The 24,133-nt window shown below is 34.1% G+C and overlaps 1 protein-coding gene across 2 annotated transcripts in view; it reads right to left on the bottom strand.

The window, feature by feature from the left end:
• LOC106789749 (protein timeless homolog) overlaps positions 1-24,133 on the bottom strand; it is a 162,375-nt gene that overhangs the window by 123,444 nt on the left and 14,798 nt on the right. For both annotated transcript variants that reach the window (XM_014754222.1, XM_014754223.1), the window contains one exon: positions 22,739-22,836. In XM_014754222.1, coding sequence (XP_014609708.1) covers positions 22,739-22,836 — 98 coding nt within the window. The remainder of the gene's footprint in view (positions 1-22,738; positions 22,837-24,133) is intronic.

Below are 24,133 nucleotides of genomic sequence, written 5' to 3'. Positions count from 1 at the left end.
TTGTCATCCATGTATTGTATCATGTTATAGAAACCATTTAATGAATAATTGATGATACTTAAATAAACAAAAAATAATGGGAATAGGGAGAAAAAAGAATCAGATAAACGGTAAAAGAGATGAGAACGGAAGGAGAGAACACAATAATGATCATTCCACAAATTCTACACATACCATGGAGATTGAAACGGTGACCACGCTCTCAACGCTGATTCTGTACACTTTAAATTTATCATTGCACGCACAATTGTTTTGCTGCATGGAGCATACCGTAGCTATGATTATTCGAATGCATTGGATTCTTTCAACCATTTTGATTATGCGTCAGGGTTTAATGATTACATTTATGTATCTTGCAATATGAAGAATTTAATTGTCCAGACAAAAAGATGTATCCTCGAATTGAAAAAAAAAAAAACTGTACGATAATTCATTCATTTTATAATCATACGAATTTCATTATTCAGTTCGTTCAATTACATGTATTAAACTTTCCACAACTTTTATTTGTCGAGCTTGACAACATTCGATATTAATTCAGTTCGGTTTAGATTTATCGAGTGACGTATCGAAGTCTAGGCCGTAAATATTCTCTCGAGAAATTTTACCTCGGACTTCGCTAATCCTGAAATATACGACGGAATAAATCGATTGGTCGTGCGTATTTTTGGCGACTTGCCTCAATTTAGTGAAGCGTGAAAGTAACCTTTCGTTCGGTGAAACGGCAAAATCAAAAAATGCGTATTGGATATCCACGAAAAGTTGACGAGAAGATCTATATATCGAATCTAAAGAAAAAAATAATCGATTTATTACGATCATTCTCATCGAATTTATTTTCTAATATATTATATATCTGATGACACCTATTTTCTCCCGATTTAAAAATGAAATGTATTTATAAGGATGTTTTGAAAAAAGAAGTAAAGAATATTTGTTAAAATATCTTAAAATTTGGAAATCTCAAAAATTGGAAGTATAATTTCATTATAAAATTAACAATAATACTCATATTATCGTATATAGTGTTTTACTCAGAAATTTAAAAGATAAGTGCAGAAAAGAGGTAACGTTTCCATAGCAAATCCCATTTCGTTTGCCGTTTCTGTCTTATTTCTCGACAATTACAGGAAAGGGATTCGCAATTATTACCATAATAGCCAAATCGAAATGACCTTCCTCGCACCAAAAGTGTCTGCTTTGCCAATTTAAGTACGGAGGCTTATTCGAATAGCTTCTAATATCGTTATGGTAACCGCATAACAAAGTAGAATTTATATGGCGAAAATTCTTCCGTTTATGAGACAATTATCGTGAACAATTTTTATCAAATGTTACGCGTACCAGATTTTATTTCCACAAGTTTATTAATAATTGTTATGTTTGTACATTATAAATATATGCATAGATTAATGAAATCTCACAGAATACAGAATATAAATTATGGATATTCGTTAAAATAACAAATATTTAGAATTCAATGAATAGACGAATCAGGACGTAATATTGTAATAACGCAATATACATAAATAATATTTTCGAATCGTAGACATATCCCTTTGTACGTTGGTTCTTCGAAAGATCTGAGAGATTTAAGTTATTAAAGTAACGGACAATGAACCCCCATATAGTCTCAAGGGAACCGTGAAATATTCGTGGGTTTATCGTTTGAGAACGAAGCAAATATTAACGCAGCTTATTATTTCAAGCTAAAGAATTCACCCCTTGTTTGCTACCCACTTTGTACTCCAGACCGTCGAAGAGTAAAAGTGAATGAGAATAAGATAAAAGCTAATGCAAGAAACAATGTGGTAAACTCCGTCAATCGTGATCCTTTAACAAGTTAGACGTTGATGTATAGCGACTGATTAAGTACTAACTTGTCTCTCTAACGAGCAACAACTCTATTAATTATCTGAATTTAATAAATTTATAAGATTTCGCGATAACTTTATTTTTTAAAACGAATCTCATGGATCGATATCAATAAATATGAGAAAAATGTCTAACGGATAAACTTATTCTCATTTTTAGATAATTTAATGTCGTCCATAGTTAGTTTTTAAAAATAATATTCGCACAATGAGAATGAAAAGAATTGTTCGCCTGACCTGTGTACTCTTCGGTCGTGTAATTAACCACGTAATTACACATGGAGAAGTTGACATTGCAAAATGATCGTAACTCCGACTCGGTGTTGACAAATGACCGTAGTTTATTAAGTACGTAGAGAATATAAAGTTGGTTGCCGGGAAAGGCACGTATTATTGTCGGTAGAAAAGGAAGGTAGTATTGGACTATGCGAATTAAGTTTCAAAGTCTCTTGTTTCGTCCACGTATGAATCTATGTATATATATACGTATATATATATATAGATACATATGTATTACGTTCGATTTCACTCGTAGAACTAGCACGTATGTACCGAGAATCGCATGGAAATTCTGTTGCTTTGCAAAGCATTAGAGGTAATACCCGTAAATAGACAGGAACGAACAAAAGCTGAAACTATTATTATGATTAAAGTGTAGAAATACACGCTGAGTTATAGAGAAACGTTTAAATCCTACGCTCCACAAATATGAAGAAATTTCAATAATTTAGTACTACGCGTTAGGTTATTGTTACATTGCAATAAAATCTATTTTCTTTTCCCCTATATGTCTGTTTTATTGTTTATATTTCTTTCTAACCTTAACTTTTTTTTATCGTATAAACAGATAAATCGATAATTAACGTAATATATATTATCGCGTTTAATCTTCGACAAGATTAAACCGTAAAATTCGATGTAGTAAAGAGTAAAACCGTTTAAAATAAATTAACTTCGTGACATGTTCTAATCGGTGTCTGTCGGCATCGTTGCTTTTAATTAGACAGGGAGTCACGATAAAGTTTCGCAAAGACACCGAAGCGCGCACCTTCTCTTCTCTTCTCTTCACTTCACCGCGCGGCTCGTAAAACAAACGTCGTATATGACAGAACGAAGGCTGAGATCGTCTAAATGACAATTTAACGATAGGAGGTACAAGTTGGTTAACCGTAATTGAGCTCCCTTGCTTTCAATAACTTTGCGCTACAAACACATGCCGTAAAGTTTAGAAATATGAAACGTTGAAACAATGCAACCTTTATGCGATCGCTGAAAATCAAAATACGCCGGCTAGGATCTTTAGAATCGTCAATGGAGAGAATTTGTTTGTAACAATCACGCATATTGTTTATGTTTATTTTTGCGTTATTGTAACAAACAAATACACTGTTTCCACGCAAACTTGTTGTTATATTCGCGATAATATGATCAATCCAAAATAAAAAAAATAAATAAAAAAACAAACATACGAATAAAGTTTCCTATTGAAATGAATTTGATTATACAGAAACAACGAAATGTTAATACTGGAATAGCACATAAAAAAAAGGAAGTATCGTATAATTATTAAATAATTAACGAGAAAAACAAAATTTTGTTAAATAAAATACACGTGAAATATTTGTGGACATTTTTATCATAAATAAATAAATATTAGAAATATTTTCCGTGCAACGATGGCAAGAAATCATATATATATATATATATATATATTATTAATTGTAAGTCTTAATCATATTCATTGAAAACTATGAATCGCACTCGACGAAGATTCGAGTTTTCGTCGTCGCGGAATGGTCGAGTGAAATTATCGATCCTGTTTAATTCGCTAGGCGAATGCGGTAAATGAAAAGTCTGAAAGCGTAAAGACTTGGGCTAAATGAAATTTTCGTTGGCGCGCTATGCCACGGCATGACACGTCGCGAGAAAATGAAAGAGAATCAAAGAGAGAGAAAGAGAGGGAGAGAGAGAGAGAGAGAGAAAGGGAAAGAGAAAGAGCTAACTTTTCGAAGAACATCTATACGAAGTTGAGAGTAGAAAGGTGAGTAGGGTGGAAGCAGGGTGGGAGGGGGGTTAGAGGGTAGAGTGAAAACGTTCGCACGATGAGCGCGAGTTTAATCGACGTCGCTCCACTCCGCGTGCACACACACACACACACGCACGCACGCATGCACAGAAATATAGACCACACACAGGTGCGCTAGATTATTAATAAATCTTTTGCACCATTTAAAGCCGAGCAAAACAAGCGAGGAACAAAAAGACAATGACATCGAATAGAAAGCACAAAAGCATTTTCCCTTTTCCCCCTTCTTCTCAACTGTGGGGTGGGGGGAGGGGGGGGAGGAGGAGGAAGGTAGATTCCCGTGATCGTTGCCATCTCTATTCTCCCGTGTCGGCTTTGTTGCCGTCAAAATTTCGACGTGGGATAGGTAGTATATAACGTTATACTAAAAAGCATGGGGAAAAAGAAATTTAATAAAAATTAATCGCTTATTTTTTCACTACCACCACCCCCCTCCCACCCCCTTTGAGAAGAATTCACGTACGCGTACGTCGTCGTTGAAAATGTACGATATTTGGGGATGGGAGGCAGAATAGAGTGACCGATAGATGAAAAATTCTTTGGAACGATATTTACGAGAGATTGATATGAGATAGAAAATGAACGATTCTATCGATAGGACTTGATTTTTAATGTTTTTTTTTCTCTTTTTTTTTTATGTTTAATTTAAATAGTACATAGGAAAAGTTGATTGAAAAAGAAGAAAGAAAACAATAGAAAGGAAAAGAAGGAAAAGAGGAAACATCTTAAGAGAGTTTTCTTAGGATCCGATAACTCTTATCTTTTCGTTTTGCCTGGACGATGTCAAAGAGAACCAGTCCGAAAACGTTTTACTTTTAAGGAAAAATAAAGCTATGAGATATCGTTTATTGCATCGCCCTACTTATGGCGCTCCTATGGAATAAGATTGTGCGGTAACATTTTCCGTTACGAACTTATGTCTCTTATCGATTTTTAAAACTAAAACTAGTTCTCTTTTTTTCTTGTTTTCTCTCTCTCTCTCTCTCTCTCTCTCTCTCTCTCTCTCTCTCTCTATCTCCCTCTCTCTTTCTCTCTGTTTCTCCCTTTGTGGAATAAATATTTCGATTACTACCAAAATGATGAAAGATCTTTAGGTTTAACTTATTTCTTCTTTTCCCTTTCTCTCTTTCTTTTTATTTTTCTCTTTTTTTCTTATGACTGTTTGTGCGTAAGTACAATCTTTGGTGGGGAAAAGTCGTTACGAATTGCCAGCAGCGCATCATTAAACTTGAAAGTCATTAGACACTTTTTAACCACCCCCTACACACAAAGAACGATAAATACCTGTAGAAATTATAAATTACAAGATTCTCGGTCGTTTTTCGAACTTTCTTGGAGAAGCGTTAACGCGAGTCGACGGACCTTCATCCGAGAGAGTTCATAACTTCGTCGTGTTCTTCATTTTAAGCTATCCTTCTTTGGAAACTGGTCTTTATGATGTTTCCGAACAGTAAATAGGATTAAGGTAAAGAAAAAAGTAAAAACAAACATATAATATAATAAGATGAAGAAGAAACGCTTGAACAATCTTGCAATTTCTATCAGTGATTCTATCCCATGGTCTTTCTTGCTAGCTCGGTATATAAAATTATATATTAATTGAATCAACCGATCAAATCGTATTAAGCTTTTGACAGATAAAATACATTTATCCTTGTTATCGAGTCTCTTAAAGAACCATTTGAATTATTTCAACCAATCATTCGGTTCTCTAAATTGCGCGACAGTAGCAATTACTAATAGTCATTTCTTTTACAATAAAATTCCTTTCGATCTTTTCTATGATCCAATAATTGAATCGAATCGTCATTCTTTCTTATATAACTTCTACTCGTTAACGTTAGACACAGAACTATTATTTCTGCTTTTTCTTTAATGGCTCAGAGTAGAGATATTTAACAATCGATTCCATTGGACAAGATCTTTTTCTCTCTCTCTCTCTCTCTCTTTTTACGATTTAGTTATGCTTATTGTAAAATATCTATCATAACGTTCCTCCTACCTTTGATATAGATAATTATTTTTCTCCAGTCTATCAAAATAATTTCAAAAAAAAGAACGGAAAAATAAAATGTATCATCTATTTCGAATAATAAAAACAAAACCTAAAACGTGTCGCTTTAAATAACTCAATCTGCGTGCTCCCACGTACTTGATAAATTTACGAGAATATTCCTTTATCATGTCGACTCGCGCTGTTTGTCGCAAACACCTACACGGAAGCTGGACAACATCAAAGGTAGGAGAGATAATTGGTTCAGGCGATACAAGGAGATTGTACGTAGGGTGTTGCGAAGCTGACTGGAAACAAGGAGAAAAGAGGGAGTACGAGAGAAGGAGGGAGGAGGGAGAGACGAAGATTGCCAGGATTACGCAGGTGCTTGCAACAAACGCAATCACGGTGGAGAAATTTCAGAGAGCTGACTATGTCGACATGTTCATACATACGTAAGAACGAACTTGTATGCGAATTAGAACTGACAAGTGTGCGTGCGTGCATACGTGCGTGCAAGCATACGTGCGTGCAAGCATACATGCGTGCGTACGTACATACGTACCTGCGTGCATTTATAGGGCGTAGATAGATGCTGCTGCTTTCCAGATCCACCTTGTTAGATAAGTTAGATAAGCGTCGAAGTAATTACGGCGAATGAACGATGATGTCGGAATCAGTAATTCAATTTCTTCGATCGATCGAGTGGTACTTTTAAACTTAATTGGAGGAAGCCGTTTCAAACGGTTGTGCGATCTGAAGAATGTCAGAAACTCGCGATGCGAGAAGCACCGAAAGATCTGGTTAAGGTTAGACGAGCTTCCTTCCCTTAAGGTTTATTAACAACGTAATTATAACCCTCCATTGAAGAACTTCACCTTTTCCTTTTCCTTTTCCTTCTTCTTCTTCTTTTTCTTGTATTTCGCATAGTCTCATCCTCTTTTTCTTCTTCTTCTTCTGTAAGTACCTACTTCTTCTTCTTCTTCATCTTCTTCTCCCTTTCCTTTTCCACCATCACCCTTTCAAATCCCATCGTTTGGCAGAAACCAAGAGAGAATATTTCTAAAGCATATTTATTTCAAAGAAAACAGATTTCTTTGTACTAACTTTCGATTTTAGCCAGTTTGCGTTTCTTAATCGGTTTCTTTATCAATGATTAATAACGGCTGGAGCTTCTACTTCGGCAAAGGCTTATTAAAGGAATGAACAAATGAAGTAAAAGAAGGGACGAGAGTTTTCAATTGCGCAGACCTTATTAGCTTCTCTGAAATTATGCTTTTCTTCTACAATGCTCGTTAAAATATTAGAAATGGAAATTAAGATATGAAAAAACATTCAACTGTATTTTTACATTTATAATATTTTTGTAAAAAAAAAAGAAGAAAAAAAAACAGTATTAACAATTTGCTTAATTTATCACGAAATTTGATTTAATCGACACGCTTCGTTTAAAATCGCAATTGTAATAAAATCAAAAGTATATACAAGAAAATCTTACTGATCCTTCGTTTAACGAATCCCTCGTTCACACTCATTAGTTTACGATACACTTCCCCTTAAAGTGAAAAGGGAAATTGATTCGTACGAAATGAAATTACCAGGAAAAACGTGATCATTCCCTTCGTAGTCGTCTTCGTCGTCGTTTTCGTTTACTAAGTTCTCGTTGGCATAGATCACGACTACCACCATGGATGATCGAGAAAATAGAAAGGAGAAGGAAAACTACGGTCCACCCATCTTATGAGATTTCAGAAATATTATAGCAGGTCTATCCACGCCTAAGAACTCGATTATAACCCCGGGATTCGCGTTAGCAATGAGGGGTTTGATCGTCGCCGTTGAAAGTGCAGAGCTGTCGCGAAATAGGGTGGATTTACTCTAGGGTAAAAGAGGGAAAGAAAGAGAAAGACAGACAAAGGGAGAAAAAACGAATATATATATATACACGTGTATGTATAGATAAGTAAGAATAAAGAGAGAAAGAAACAGCGAGTTTCGACTACAAGTATGAAATTATTATGCCCGGTATTTCTTCGACACAAAAAAGGGACAAGTCTTTTTCTTCTTCTTCTTCTTTTCTAACTAAGACGGATTATCTAGCCAAATCTAACCTAAAATGACCTTTCTCTCCCTTTTTTCTCAAACTAGAACGGTTTTCCTCGTCCGTTTCATTCCAGTACAATCCTCGCCTCGACTCCTCACAGACACTCTAAGTCGGTCGTTCAATCTCGACTTTCTCGTCTCCGCTCTCATCCTTCTTATTTTCTTTTTCAAGAGGGAAAGAATGAGAGAAAGAAAGAAAGGAAAGGAAAAAAGAAAAAAGAGAGGGAGAGAGAGACCGCAATAACACTTTTTTTACAAGTTAACCCCCGTAGCTCCCCTTTTTTCTTTTAATTTACATACAATTTCAATGGAAGGAGCGAAGGAAATGACTCGTCGTTCCTCGAACGACTTAGTTAAGATTCGTTCTCTGTAATCGATGATCCCGATAAGCCATGACATTAAAGAAGAGAAACTCCACCTTAACGTTCACCGGTTTGCTTTCATTCGGAAAAGGGCCGAAAGAAATTATGTTAATGATGTCAGAAAACATATTTTAACTGGTCGATAGATAGATAGATAGATAGATAGACAGATAGGAGCTGCACCAGTTTGGTACGGAAGCGTGATAAATTTTCTAATACCTCGCTAAAGCATATATACTCTATGAAACGTAGATACTATGTACTTTTCGTATGAGATAGTACGAGAGAAATACCGAGGGAGAAACACAGTACGCGTTACTATTAATATAGTAGTTACTACCGGTACCTGTCTCGCTTTGAAACTTTTATTACGCCACTCTCCGTATCCTTTCATTTTACCTTTCTCTATGGTCCTTTTTTTGCCTCCTCAAATTCCTTTCAAACTTGAAACGTGTAGATAACGTCATATTACATGCCTACGAATCCTATAATATTTAAACGAGCAATTCCACTATATTCGTATGTTTGTTCATTTCATCTTAAAAAGAAGAATTCACATGCATTGTTTATTTTTCAAAGTTTAATTAATTCTTGTCTTTTCTGTTCGTTCTATCGGATGCTCTAAAAAAATAACACAGTCGTATGACAAGAAGAAGAAACCATAAAAGAGCTGGAGAGAATGTAAACAAAGAAAAGCTGAAAGCGGATGTCTACTTATTGATAAGATATCATTGATTTTCTGTCACATCGGACGCATCAGTGATCGTCGACGTAAAAGGCTGCCTCTGAAGCTTTTAGGCCTTCAAAAAATCCGGTTCGTTTCTGCCTGTGTAAAACCAAATCGAAAAAGGAAAAGAAACGTCGGGATAGTTTCTACTTACTTTCTGCACTCGTGCGATCAAATCTTTATCGAAATTCGTTCTGTCCTCAAAATATTTTAAAGTCAAGAAATAAAAAAAAAATAAAATTTAAAAGAAAAAAATAAACGTCACACAAATTACTTTCGCTTTTCGTATAACGTACATTTTTGTAGATATAGTAGTTAAATGTTTTCTACGATAAAAAAAAAAAAGAAAAATAAACTATTATATGTATATCGAGCAATGAAAATATACACAATGAAGAATTCGGCTAGTAGATTTCTTATTTTATGGATAAGGCTGAGCACTTTACTGAAATTTATTCGACGTAGTAAAACCACCCCAACCTTTCAATACACCCAAGCCGCGTTATGGCAAGCATCCAGGATCGGAAAGTCGTTATTCCGCCTATAAATTAACATCGGCGGTCACTTACATGGGAGAGCAGCATTATGACTCTCGGAAGAGTCAAATTCCTTGGCAAATATTGCCGAAGATACGGAGCTTAAAACGACGTATACCTCTCTCTCTCTCTCGTTTTATGCGTTAGGTGAGCAACCTGTATATGAAAATATTAATCTATCTTGTCATTCTTGAGAAATATTATCTGACATGAAATTATATTTCGATTTATCAAGCATTACGTGTTCCATTTAATCCGAAACGAAAAAACAAATTGAGATAAATACTTTGAGAAATATTAAAATACAAATTAGAATTAATTAACATGAGTAAGTGCATTAACTTAAATACAAATGAAATACAGAGAATGAGAGAGAGAGAAAGAGAGAGAGAGACAGAGAGAGAGAGAGAGAGAGAGAGAGAGAAAGAGAGAAATAGATAGACAAAGAGAAAGGGAGAAAAAGAGTGAAAGAAAATCAGACAAACGGAAAGAAGACGTGAAAGAAGGATTGAGGTTAAGAGCGAATAAAAATAAAAGAAAAAAAGAAATAAAGCAACAAAAAAGACGAAGAAGTAGGGAAAAAAACGAAAACTAAAAAAGATCTCGCTTTAGTTAAAACAAACTGACGTTTTTGCTCGAATGTAGGTCAGCATTGCAGCGGTGGATAATGTATTATAAAGTCGAAGAAAAAAAAAGAAAAAAGAAAGGACAACATATTGCTGCACATAAGTACGACGATTTAGGTTAAATATAGAAACGCGTGAAACATTCTTGCGAAAAGATTAAGAAGTGATATGTCACGATTAACCAGAGAAATAATTGATCAAATGAATAAAAAAAGATATCCTTCGACACGTTAACGTAAAATACTTTTTTCAATATTTTAAATGTTGATACGAACAATTAAAATGTGAGAATGACACTATGCTTATAATAAAAATTTAAACAAAAGTATATCTGTTTTATACAAAATAATTAATAATAAACCGTAATTTGTATATCATAATTATTATTACGGAAAAAATGAAATAAATAAATGACAGTGAAAGCAATGATTTGCGTCAATGTGTTAATCAACGTTCGTTATAAAAAAAAAAAAAAGACAAGAAAAAAAAAAGCAATAATTTGTGACATCGATAAGAAAAGAAAGTGAAAGCCGTTGATCGAAGTAAAAAGGTTCTCTCGATTCACAGCACGATTTCGATCGCCGGTCCCAATAGAGAACGAATTCACGAACGTTCGAGACTAAAAGTAATTTTTTGGAGGATCGAATGACGTTCCGGTAGTACGTCATTAATCGTGCAAATGTCGTTTGAAAGGAACGTTAACGTTGTCCGTGCTCGGAAAGGCATGCATTATCTCTCGGAAACGTAATTTCGTTTTCGGTATAGATCGCCAAGGACACACGGCCGCATCACACGTGCTCTCACCTATGTCTACTCTTATACACTTTGCTTTTATTAAGAGACAGGCTGGATGGTGATAGACAAAAAAACAAAGAAGGGGGATGAGTGAGAGATATTTCGTTCTCATATCAAAAGAATAGTTGATCTGTCCTACTCTTCTTCTTTTTCTTCTGCTTTTTTCTCTCTTTTTTTTTTGCCATTTTTATCTACTCCTTTTTCATTTTACGAGTGACAATATATATTTCGAATATACATTTAAATTTATCTCACGTCGTTACGTGAGAACCTAATTGTATCGTCGAAAAATCATTAAGGCTAGCTTGTCGTTGCTAATTCCTTTCATTTCGATACGACTGACATGAGTGCTAACATTCTACTCTCGCGAGTTTACTACTTAAAGCAGATTTTCTTCACGATACAATAAATTCATTTCTTTATTTTCAAATAGAAACGTATATATAGAGGGTTTATACATATGTATTATTGATCCTATGAATCAATCATCCGATTAATCGTATGAATTTTATCTTTTCTTTTTTATTTCTATCATTCATTCGCACTCTCTAAATGAAATATGAAGTATAAAAAACTGTTTAACCTAACATCATCCGAGAAAAATAATTAGGATAATTACTCGAGTTAGTTCTACTTCAAAAGAAAATCCATTCTCCTGGAAAACGACATCTCTCATGCAAATCCATTCCATCCAAAGAGATGCATCAAATTCTCTTTATCTTTCGATCTAGATAATGCACAAACAATAACAGCTGTTCGTTCGCGTCTCCTCTTATCCGGTCCGATCATTCGAAATTCTCAAGGAGATCAAAAAAGAAAAAAGAAATAAAGAGACATAAGCAATATCTCGATGTACACGTTAAAGTTTTTTTTTCCCACGAACGATTCCGTGTAACAAGCCGACGTAACCCATTTAAGCGTATCTTAACATTAACGTATTTTATAGTTAACCAGCCGTTAGGAAAAGGATCGATCTAATTTGCATGAATATAACCTTGCAAAGCGTAGCTGCTAATGACTGCTACGATAAAACAAGCTTCTTCTAGAGACTATAAAAACGTTAATTGGTTATAAGTAGAGTCATCGAGTTCCACAGAACCGAACTTCTGCTTTTTCTCCATCCTATTATTTGATCGTCTCTATTTCATTGTAATTAAACGATAAATGTAGAGATAAAAATAATCTAAGATGTTGAACGAAAAAATGTAGCAAACATCTGGAAAAGGGAAATTTCAAAAAAGTTAGTATTCAAATAAGTGTACAATCTTCTAATAATACGAACGAACAAATGAAATAAAGTCAGCAAGAGACAATTTGCAATATAAAATCTCGACTTTCCGATTTAATAAAACATAAAATGTAAATCCATCTTTGGTGGAAAAAGCAATATCATAGAAGATCAGTATAAGTTTATAACTGTCTGTATCTATATGTAAAGTAATAAAATTGGATACTACCAAGTGACAGTACAGAGAAAAGAAGACAAATCCAACGAATTTGTTTTTTTTCTTTATTTCAAGTAAAGCTTTACAAAAGGAACCAAAAAAAAATCAAGAAAAAGGAAAAAAAAAGAAATGGGGAAAAATGCAATGAGGACGGAACAATGGACCAGTCGGTCGGCTTAAATTTCGTTGCGATCAAATAACCTCGGTGAAAGCCGGAAAACCGTTATTAAACTTGAAGAAGGACTTCCGGTCGATGTAGTCGTACGCTCTCGCACTTACACGTCCTCGAAAAAGCTCCGATTATATTTCGAATGTAGCACAAATCGGATTAACTTGCATTTGTGTAAGGTCTTGAAGAACATAGACCGTCCCCTGAAGGCAAAGCTCTTCTCCCTCCCACCCTCTCTACTTCCCTACCATCCTTACTTCCTTTCTCTCTCACTCTCTTTCTCTCTCTTGCAAGTTAAATGCAGCGAAACGCATCGTCCGATCCAATGTTTTTTGCACGTACGTAAGAGTACATGCGTATATATGTACGTATGCATACACATAAACGAAGAAAATAAAGAGGAAACTTACGAGAGGTCCTATTTCATTTGCAAAAAAAAAGAAAAAGAAAATAGACGCGTAAGAGAATATATTGTAACTTATATTATTTTATAATAATTATTATTTTTCCTTACGATTTATCATTTATCTATAACCACTCTCTAGAATTTACGTTATAATAATATTTGACTAAATATAATATATTAAGCTTCTTTCCGCTAAATTAACTGTTACTGAAATATACATTTAGTAGATAATATGGGAGAATGGAATAATTAAAACTATTAGAGGTTAGATGCAGAAAGACGTACTAAAATCATTTGGTCGTCGTTTAGAATTAGAATATTTCTCTAATCCGGTTTTGTAGTAAAATCGTAGTCGGTAGGCTATTCTATCTCTCTCTATCTACTCATATTACTTGCATTGAAGTATACCGAGTGAAATCATTTCGACGTATTCCCCGAGTTTCCGACGAAACAAGGATTTCGAAAATCCATTCCTAAGTCGTGAAATTGTTTGAAACGCAAAGAGGGAACGCAGAAACGCGAAGACCGTTGAAAATCCTCGAGATTCTGAAAATGGTGGCAATTATGACGGAGAAATCATACTTTAATAACGTTACAATCGCATGGCACAAGAAACAGGACTGAAAAGGGTTGAGAGGTAGTACGTTTAAGAGAAAAGGGAGAAAGAAAGAGAAGAGAAGAGAGGAGATGAGAAATGTAGACAAGATCGAAGGAAATACGAAGAGAGATAGATGGAAGAGGAAGAAGCGTTTAGCAAAAAGAGAGAGAGAGAGAGAGAGAGAGACAGACACACAGACAGAGAGAGAAAGAGAGTAAGAATCAAGTTGCATACACGCAGACTATAATAAGAGAAGGATAGATCTTGAAAATAAGATGAGCGAGACCTTTTGGAATAGAGACAGAATGAAGTGATTCCGAATGGGAAAACAGAAAGAAAGAAAGAAAGAGATAAACGAATATATTCATAGAAAGAAGAGAAAGGGAAAGAGGACTAAAACTAGGCGGATGAACGTAGAATGAACGAACGAACGATTGAACAGTGAACAAAGTACAAACGGAGGGGAGAGAAAGAAGGAGAGAGATAGAGAGAGAGAGGGAGGTGGGAAGGAAGAAGGGGATGAAGCAAGGTTGGAACGCAGTCGGTAGAGATAGGAGAAAACGACGGCACGAATACAATATAAATGATCCCGTCTACGTTTCCGGCACCTCGTACCAACCCCGTATCAACCCTGTACCAACCTCCATTTACATATCTGTATTATTCAAGCGCGACTGTTATTCAATTTCTACGCAAGTCGCAAATGCATTATTATTTTACCGAAGCCGCGTGCATCCATGAACACAGACGTAAAGCAGACGTGCAAGTTGCAAAAACGGGACTGCTGCTCGGGTAAGCAAAGAGAGAAAGAGAGAGAGAGAGAGAGAGAGAGAGAGAAAAAAAAAAGGAATTGGTAAAGAAGAAGCTCTTGCATTCTCTCCACTTCTTTGAGTAAGAAGAACAAAAATAAAAAAGGGTTGCGAGAGACAGCGCGTGCATCCCGGTGGAAAGTTCAGCGCTTGACCTTGAGCGTATTTTTTTCTTTTTTCTTCCTTTTTTCGTTTTCTTTATCTTTTTTTCTTCTTTTTTTTCTTTTTTTTTTTGTTTTTTTTTTCCCCCCTTCTTTCACTTTAATCTTCCCGACGCAGAGAAGACCCCGTGCCGGTTCGTTCTTATTTGTCTTTTTTTCCAAGCATGCTTTGTTTATATGTTCTTTAGAAAACAGACTGCGTTCGCAATAATAGTCCAGGCATAGAGGATGTTTAAGTCAAAAGCTCTTCTTCATATATAATACATATCATATTTATTATTATATATATATATATATATATATACCACACATTAATTTTAGTTAAACAAAAATCGACATAGTTTTTACTGATTTACTAGTAAAACAATTATTCGAAACAATCCAAAAGAGTAATCAAAACGCGAATCGACGAGAAATACTATACGAGGGGAAAAAAAAATAAATATCGAATCGGCAAATATTTTCGATGAGAAGATAATCGGATGAAAAATCAATAAGCTTGAACAGAACAGAATAAAACAAAACAAAATTAAAAAACGGTACGCCAATCATATCAACTGATGCGAAATTTGGTCTTTCTCGCTAAAGGGATTTATTTATTTGTTAAATTTAAAGTTCAATAAATAAATAAATTGCCAACACAAGGGAACTGTCAAGGAAAGCTTTGGATATGGTGAGATCATAGGTAACCATTCAAAGTGTCCTGCGTACCATTTGTATACCTTATAACGAGTTCTGATAGCACCGGTAAGAGGTATGTACTTGAACTCACTCTTTTTAAATAGTCAACTCTCACTCTTCCTCTCAATTCGCTTGAAAAGAGAACGAACGACTCTCTTTTTTTTTTCTTCTTTTTCTCTTCTCCTTCTGTGTATGTGTGCGTGCGTATAAGTGTACCTTAGAGAAGAGAATTTCATGTGGAAATGAGAAACGAACAGAAAAATAGGGAGAGAATAAAAAGATGGAAAGGAGGACGATTCGACGTGCAGTGAGACAGCGAAAGGGATAAACTGTGAAAAGGAAAGGAAAGTAAAGTAAAGGAAAAGGAATGTTAAGGGAGAGAGAAAAGGAGGGAGATAGTCGAAAGGTCCTTTGCACGTTAATGGTTATTCATCGTTACCGAAAGAGCTATCATCGTATCGTCGAGTCGAGACGTGAGGGAGGGAGGAAAAAGAAGAGGTTGGAAAAGAGGAAGGCTAATGTTCAGCTTTTCTACTCGATACTTGAACAACGATAAATATCTTCTGAAGGGCTCTTTAAAAGTCATGCTTTTCTCCCTACTGCGAAGGAAATACCTTAAACTTCTTGATATTTTTTAAAAGCCCCTATCACCGCCACCGTTACCACCGCCACCACCATCATCACTGTTTCGTCTTTATCGAGGTCTTAATTCATTCTCGCATGAAACGAAATTCTTTCGATAGGGGCGTCAAATTTTTTGCTATAATTTTTTCCTGTCAAAAAGATTCTTTTTATATATATATTTCTTTCGTATAAAATATTAAAAAATAAACGAACTCACAATACGCAATCGAAAGAAAATGACGATTTCGAGTGAAATCTAACTTACAGTTCTTATTTGATTTTCGTCCTAGCTCGAAACGAGAAACGATAGACGAAGATATAACCAAAGGAGACAGGGATTGAGGAAATAAACGGAGATGGTTAGGAGAAGTTGTGGAAGCAGAAGGTTGAGATCGTGACAGAACGGTTAGGATTCGCGAGATCCTTCGAACGTCCATATTTTAGCTAGCGAAGCTCCGTGGATATAGAAGACTAAGGGTTGCTTCGATGGCAAGACGTCGAATAGGTTTGTCCTGAAATCGTATAACCCATAGCGAATCGCAATTTGATAGAAGGAAAGCAAACGTGCCGGCGATTCAACCTAAATTGGCGAATAGAACTCGGATAAACTTGCCGATCGGTGAAAACCTCCAAGAAAAAGGACTGAGATAGAGATAGACAATAAAGACAAAGAGAATAAGGGAAATGGTGAATCAAGGAAAAGGAAAGGTATAACGTTTGATGCAAACATATGGTCGTGATCGTTCAACCGAGCTAAGGATGTAAATTCTGCCATTGCTACGCTTCAAGGATCCTTACAGAATTATTCGATCCGATCATTGTTTCTTCCATCATTGTTGTATCCTATGAAACAAACAGAACAGGGAACGTTCTTCCGATGGAAGAAAGAAAGATCGTTCCAATGAATATCATCCTTCTAGGATGATCTAACAAGATTCTACTTGTTTTTCCAAAACTAAAAGAACAAGCTTAAAGGTTTACTCGCGATCGTAATCTTTGCCCGATTTTAGTGATCAACGACTCGTTCGAAAGATAAAGATTTTTAACTACATGCTAATTATTTGATATTCTAAAAAAAAAAAAAAAACATGATTTATGAAGAAGGAAAAAATATCTAATAATTATCACCTGTTAAAAACTATGACCCCTTTAATCGCTAAAATTGGACAAAAATTGTAACTGTAATAATTAACGATGTAAAATCTTGTAAAACGCATAGAAAGGGGACACTTTTAATTGACCTAAAAGCATAACAACGGAAAGGCGAGTTAAACGTGAGTGGTGAACGTGATTGTTTCGTTATGGCGATTAAAAAAGCAAGCGTTAAAATCTTAAATGGAAATTCACGACGAAACGCATTCTTTTTATTTTCCTGCACTATCGAGAAAATAATTTTCCTAATTTTGCTTTATGTACTTTAATAATTTTATTTTCGATAATTACACCAACAATTATTAATATCGATCTTACATAACGTTTACTTTATCCTATGTCTCGTTTTTTGTTTAGTGGTTTTTTTTTTTTCTGAAAAGTACCATTCATTTTTATTTTCGCATTATGACCATCGTTGGCCGGTAAAATTAGTCGGAAAAGTTTTCGCGGAGTTCACTCACAACGGTTTTTACGGTAAGGGAAAACCAATTATAAAAGTTTCCTACACGATTAGATACCTTGTCTCCGGAGACACTAAGTTTCCTTTAACTCACGAGAACAAAGGAATATAGTTATGTTACATGTATATCCATTACTACCATATTTTTATAGAGCGATTATTTTGCGATAGTTCACAAATAAAAAAAGAGATCAAAAAAAAAGTACAGTAAACGTACGCTAAAAAATCTCTATCGTGAAATTAGAAAAAAGGATAAAATAAAAAACATTTGTATATTCGATCGAATATAAACAATAAGAGTGGGTAATGGATAAATAACCTTTGAAAGTCATTCGAATCGATAAAATACAATAGTACTGGATAGATGCATTCTGATATTCAAGCATAAATCATTTAAATATGATATTTAAATCGAAATTATTTACAGTTTTATTATGAATAAATCATTTTGCTATTTATATCAAATTTAGCAAGACATAATATTTATATATTTATATAATTCATTTCGTAATCTACCAGAACAAATAACAGCCAAGTGTCGTTTATAGGAATTGAAGAAAAGTATTTTCTCAAAGTGTGAAACTTGCACGTACTAAGAAAGAACGGTTTGAAAGCATTAGGAGGGTGTGGAGGGACAAAGTAGAAGAAAAATTGTCGAGAGGGTAAACAAATAAGCAAGGTTATTTGAAAGAAGACACCCCATTTTCATCAGCATACCGTTTGAGTAAGTTCCAACGCATAGAATATCGTTCTGCTCGACGCGTTCTGCGTACGAATACGTATACATACATTCACGAATCGGAAAAAAGGGGAGATGAAAGAAGTAGGAGGAGGAGGAGGAGGAGGAGGTAGAAATAGAGGGAGATACAACAAGGATGAACCGCGAGTTTCCGTCTAAAGTGTTAAGTTATGGAGTGTGGTTTCAGAAATCCTTGAAGGAAGAAGAAGAAGAGGGATGAGAAAAAGAAGGATGAAGTAGGAGGATCTTCAGACATATGAGGACGATTGCTCGTCGTTCAGAAAAAGAGAAAAAGAGAGAAAGAAAATGAAAAAAGAAAAAGAAAGATGCAAATTTTCCTTGGTCTGACTCTACAAATAGCTAGACTTCCAATTCGGTCTTCATTCGTCAAACCTTCGACCTCCGAAGTGAAAAAAGGTGAGAAGGCTTTTTTTTCTACCCCTCTTCTCATCTATTCCTTTTTTACTTTCTATATTTTTTCTCTTCCTTCTCTCTCTCTCTTTCTCTCTCTCTCTCTCTCTCTCACATTCTCTCGCACACTCTTTCGCTATTTCTTCTTATTCGTCACGTATTCGGGCTAACAAGTTAGATTCGTAGCCGGAAGGTGAAAAGTAAAAGGGAAAAGAAGAGAAGAGTAGACTCAATAAGGATGGAAAAAAATCGCAAGCGAATCTTTCTTCGTTCCTTTTTTTTCCTCAAGCATACATACCATTGCTATTTCTGCAGAAACGAACCCGATGAAACGTATATTTCTTATATATGTATATGAGTTTCTTCTCTGTGCTCTCCTTGAACGTGAATAAATAAAGTGCTTTCTGAAGAGAACGCGAAAAAGAAAAAGAAAAAGAAAAAGAATAAGAATAAGAAAAAGTCGAATAAGTATAGTACTCGCGATAAGTTTTGCTAGCTTGGGGGACTCCGTACTCATAATAATATATCTAGATGAAAAACATCCGACGAATTACTATCGATTATCTTTTTCGTCGTGTTATTTGTACACATGGATACTCGTAGATTTTACACTATAAATCTTAATTTCAAGCAAAGAAAACAATTAACAAGAAGAGAGAAGGAGAGATAGCAAAAGAAAAGGTAAGAAACTCGAGAAAAAGAAACTTTACGGATACCATACAATTAACGCAGTCTAGCGAGAAAAAGAAAAAAGTCTAATTTGTGAGCGAGTAAATAGTTGGTAAGCAAACTATGTTGAAATGGGAAACAGTCGTAACGAGTTGGTACAATAAATTCACGAATTAAACCGCAATATATTAATGAAATAAGTAGAGAACTGTGACGTAATACTTATTATAAAATAATATTAATTTTAAATCGAGATAAATATTGAACTTATATAGGAAAACATATTATTTTAATTATTTATATGCGATAAATGTCTAACGAAAGAAAGAGAGAGAAAGCAAAAGAAGAGAAAAGAAAAATAGTTTCATGTAAAGAGACATATCAAAATAAAAGGGATAACACGAAGCAAAGGGGGGTGGAAGTACGTAAAGAGACTAGACGGGGGTAACATGTTCGTGATGTGTATCATGTACGCCTTCGTAATTAGACTCACAAAGCTTTCGGAGAGGTATGTAGGAGGTCACAAATATAGCACCGCAGACTGGTATGATGAAACGCAGCGTGTAAACCACAAACTGTACTAACGAATTTACCGATCTAGCTAGTGTAAGTCGACCAAATTACGAATCTACGTGTCGACAATGAAGGGAACGAGTTGTAAAAGATTAATGAAAAACATTTACTTCGCTTGGTAAAATCGTCTGGAGAATAAATGCGAAACGAAAAAATAAAGAAGAAGAAGAAGAAAAAGAAAAAAGAAAGGAAAAGATCAAATAAAAACAATGTTTCACTATGATTAATTTCTTTTTCATTCTTTTTTGATTTGCGTTCTCTTCTCGTTTGTTTGATTCATTTTAGAAAAAAAGAAAAATAAAGTAAAACAAATTTTCCTTTTTTTTGATACATGTGTTTATACGAGTTTAAATAATTTTAGATACACGTGTCTTTGATAAATTCGTATCTAATACATAAATCATGATATCGATCTCTCGTATGAAAATTAAATAAAAATGAATGAATTAATTGTGAAATTTGGGATAACGAAATGTACGATAGAATGTTCACGTAATAAAATAAAACTGTTAAGGTGTCAGCAAAGTTGTTTTAAATAAACTCCACGTCTCCTAGACTGAATGATTGTTATACCAGTGATGCGTACTGGCCGTAAGATTTACAAGAAGGATTAACATTTAACGACTTCATCGTTTCACTGGTACCTACACAGAGCGAACCGATCGTGCTTCGTCGTTATGGGTCCAGCGATGGAAGAAAACAATAAAAATAGAGAGAAGGAGAGAAAGCATCGTTAGCGCGAGTTACCCGAGGGAGAGAAAACAAAGAGGAAACGAAAAAAGGAACAAGGATTACGAGTTGTAATTCATAACATCGTAACCATTTTTTATCGTGACGACATTCGTGAGAAAGAATAAAAGAGAAACTAAAAGAAAGTAAACGCGGTGCTGCAATCCATGTAAACGAAAAATTATGAGTGTGGTAAACAAAATAAACTAAAAGTAATCGACGAACCCTACTATTCAAAATCGTCTATACGTTTTTTATTTTTATGATCAAACACGCGAACGAAGACAAATATTACAAATTTATGAAAAAAAATTTGACTGCGTCGAAAAATAATATTTGAAATAAATATAAATCGATAATTATTTTTTGTTCGTTTATATAATATATACATATTAATTATAATTGACGTCAATTGATAACGACCGTTAGATCTAGTGAACTATAAGAAATAAGGGAGCTAGGATCAAAGCATCGTTACTCTAACGATATTTTCTTTCAAAGTTACTAATATAATAGTCACGAAAATCACAAGGCAATCTCTTTTATATCCTACGTCAATGCATATGTTTACATAGCAAAGTAAATAAATCATTAACGCTTAACAAGCGACTCTTAAATTACGTATTGTTCTTCTTTATTGTTCAAGCATGTATTATTGTAGTACCTACCTACCACGACAAGAATCGAATCATTTTACTAGAGTTGTTCTATCGTTAAAAGCAAACAAGAAATAATAAATAATATCGAATAATGGAGGTAGATAAAATATTTGCTAAACAAAATTTGAAAAAATATTTCTCTTGGTGAATCAAAGTATACTTCTGATTATAACAAATCGGTATGTGTGCGTTTATATACCATAATACAAAGTAAATTTTTAAAAAGACAAAAATATTTACAAATGATTGGTTCATTATGCGAACGTATGGATATAATAAAATAAAGATAAATGCCGAACGAAAAAGGACGTAGTTATTCGTGCATAAATTAGAAACGTGAAATAAATAGCAGCGGCGCGTTTAATTAAATTTTGTCTCATGATATATGTTCCAGTTATTACACACTGTTCCTCCAAAAGCTCCCTCGAGTGAATTTGACTATTTATATACGTTTTACAACATTTAACATCTTTGCGATAAATAAGTCGATTTTGACTTTGTTTTCTAAGAGCAAAATTTTCCTTGGTCACAAAATTCATAAAATTGTAATTTAAAATAATATTCCACAAATAAAGGTTTTTACTTGATCATAGAGACTTCAAAATTTGAACAATGAGCAAAAATGAAAAATCATTTAGTACTTTTTCCAGGAATCGAATAAATTATTTCCAATTTAACGCATTAACGTAATAACTATTTCCACTTTTCAGGTCTTCGTACGATTAACGATAACTGAAACACCGGCAGTGCTTTTCTCAAGAGACTACGTGTGCGGAGCACATAATTTTTACTATAAACCCAAGTTATAGCGATAATACCCTTGGTGCGGAAAAAAAGTCTTAAATGAACCGAAGGTAGACATTTTTGCTCTATCGTAAACGAAACGTCCAAAGAGATCGTCGTCTCTACAATGCTCCACTCATTTTCCTCTTTCCGCTTTTCTTTTTCTCTTCTACTTTTTTAATTTAATCGGTCTAAATGTTCCTCATTCTCATTCTAATTTTCTTTTCATCTTTATTATAATTTCAACGTCAATTTAACCAATCAAAATATGTATGTCGCAACAGTAAAATAAATTAATGTTCCTATTTGTGCGTGAGTTATAAATACAATTGAATTCTTTTGTTTTTAATTTTGTAAATTAATACGCAGATGCGATAACTATGAAATCATTTTTTTAATAATAGTCACCAAGTAAAAAAATAGAGAAAGAAGAAAAGGGAAGTTTCGAGAAACTCACAGTTCTCGAGGTAGCTGAGAAATCAAGGAATTAAAATGCTAATGCAATATATGAAAGCAACTCGAAGCTTTCAGCCAGCTCGAATATGTTAATTTTGTAAAAACTACTCACCACCGAGATCTGCAAAGAAGATTTCGCGGAGTGCTAGAAATTCTTCCTCCGGCGGTATATCAGCCCTTCCAAAGGAATCGTTCTCTGGCCAGACTTCTCTGTAATATAATTTCGTTACATTTACTTGGACGTCTTTTACTACGAATACGACGATAAGTGCATGCCTTGCATTTGATTTTATATTAATAAATCGTTACGTACATTTCGATGTCACGTTAAACGTAAAATTCGAACAAACGTTTCAGAATTCACGATAGAAATAAATAATTTTGTTAGAATGCAAACAAAAAAAAATGTATAGTATACTTTGATAATCTTACAAATTATTCGATTTCGCATAATTAAGCATTAATTTTTAACAAACGTCGCCATTTTCTAACCATCGATATTCCCTACTGCGCCACGCAGTTAAAATCGTGGCATACCAAGTATATTACCCATTCACTGTTATATGCATAAATGCCGTTAATAACAAGCGATTACCAAATAATTGACTTACTGTATGCTCATTCAACGTTCGATTACACTTCATCGCACCTTTTGGTTTAAACAGATATGTATAATTGTTCGAATTAGTTTATGATAACTTGTGACCAGTTGTGCATACATTTCACTCAACGTAGCAGAATTTCAATACGCGTCACGTACTAATAATTATCAGGAAAAAAAAACAAGATTAAATAGTATATTATTTAACAGAGTAATTGATAATAGATGCACGGTTTGTAGATGTACACGCGTATATACTTAAGTAAATACATATAGATGCGTTATCGATAATACAATTATTTGTGTTAATTTACTACGATCTAATTGCATCTCTAATACACGTCTGATACGTGATTGATAGGACGTTACATACATTCATTTGAATAAATTACAATGCATTTGGATGACACATGCATCTATGTACATGCACTATATTCACATATACATGTATACATATATACATATATAATATTATACATTATATACATATACATACATAATTCAAGAATGTGTCAACTTTGAATATACATAATAATGCATTGTGACGTATTATCAGCGAGAGTACAAACTCTGATCTTTATCACAACCATAATTCTTTCTTTTCTCTATAAAAAGTATTATACTTAAAAGAAGTCAAGTATGATCTACCGATTATATACTCAAGATAAAAAAAGAGAATGGTAATACGAAGAAAACAAGGGGATAAGAGTCTCGACTATGCAAAAATTTGTTGTAATATTAATTCGTGTGACGAATGAATCACAAATATCAATAAAAAATTCTGATAATCGTTTCGTTTCCGATTGATCGATAAAATAAGTTCTGTTATGTTTAAAAAATCTTGTTCTATTTGATAATAATTATTACCGTTTTATTTTTAACGCAAGCGAAATTGTTGCATGATTA

This window comes from Polistes canadensis, unplaced genomic scaffold, assembly GCF_001313835.1.
Source record: "Polistes canadensis isolate GaletaPanama2010 unplaced genomic scaffold, ASM131383v1 scaffold_200, whole genome shotgun sequence".
Classification (NCBI taxonomy): Eukaryota; Metazoa; Arthropoda; class Insecta; order Hymenoptera; family Vespidae; genus Polistes; species Polistes canadensis.
The sequence above is the reverse complement of the archived record's forward strand: the minus strand, read 5'-3'. Positions and strand labels throughout refer to the sequence as shown.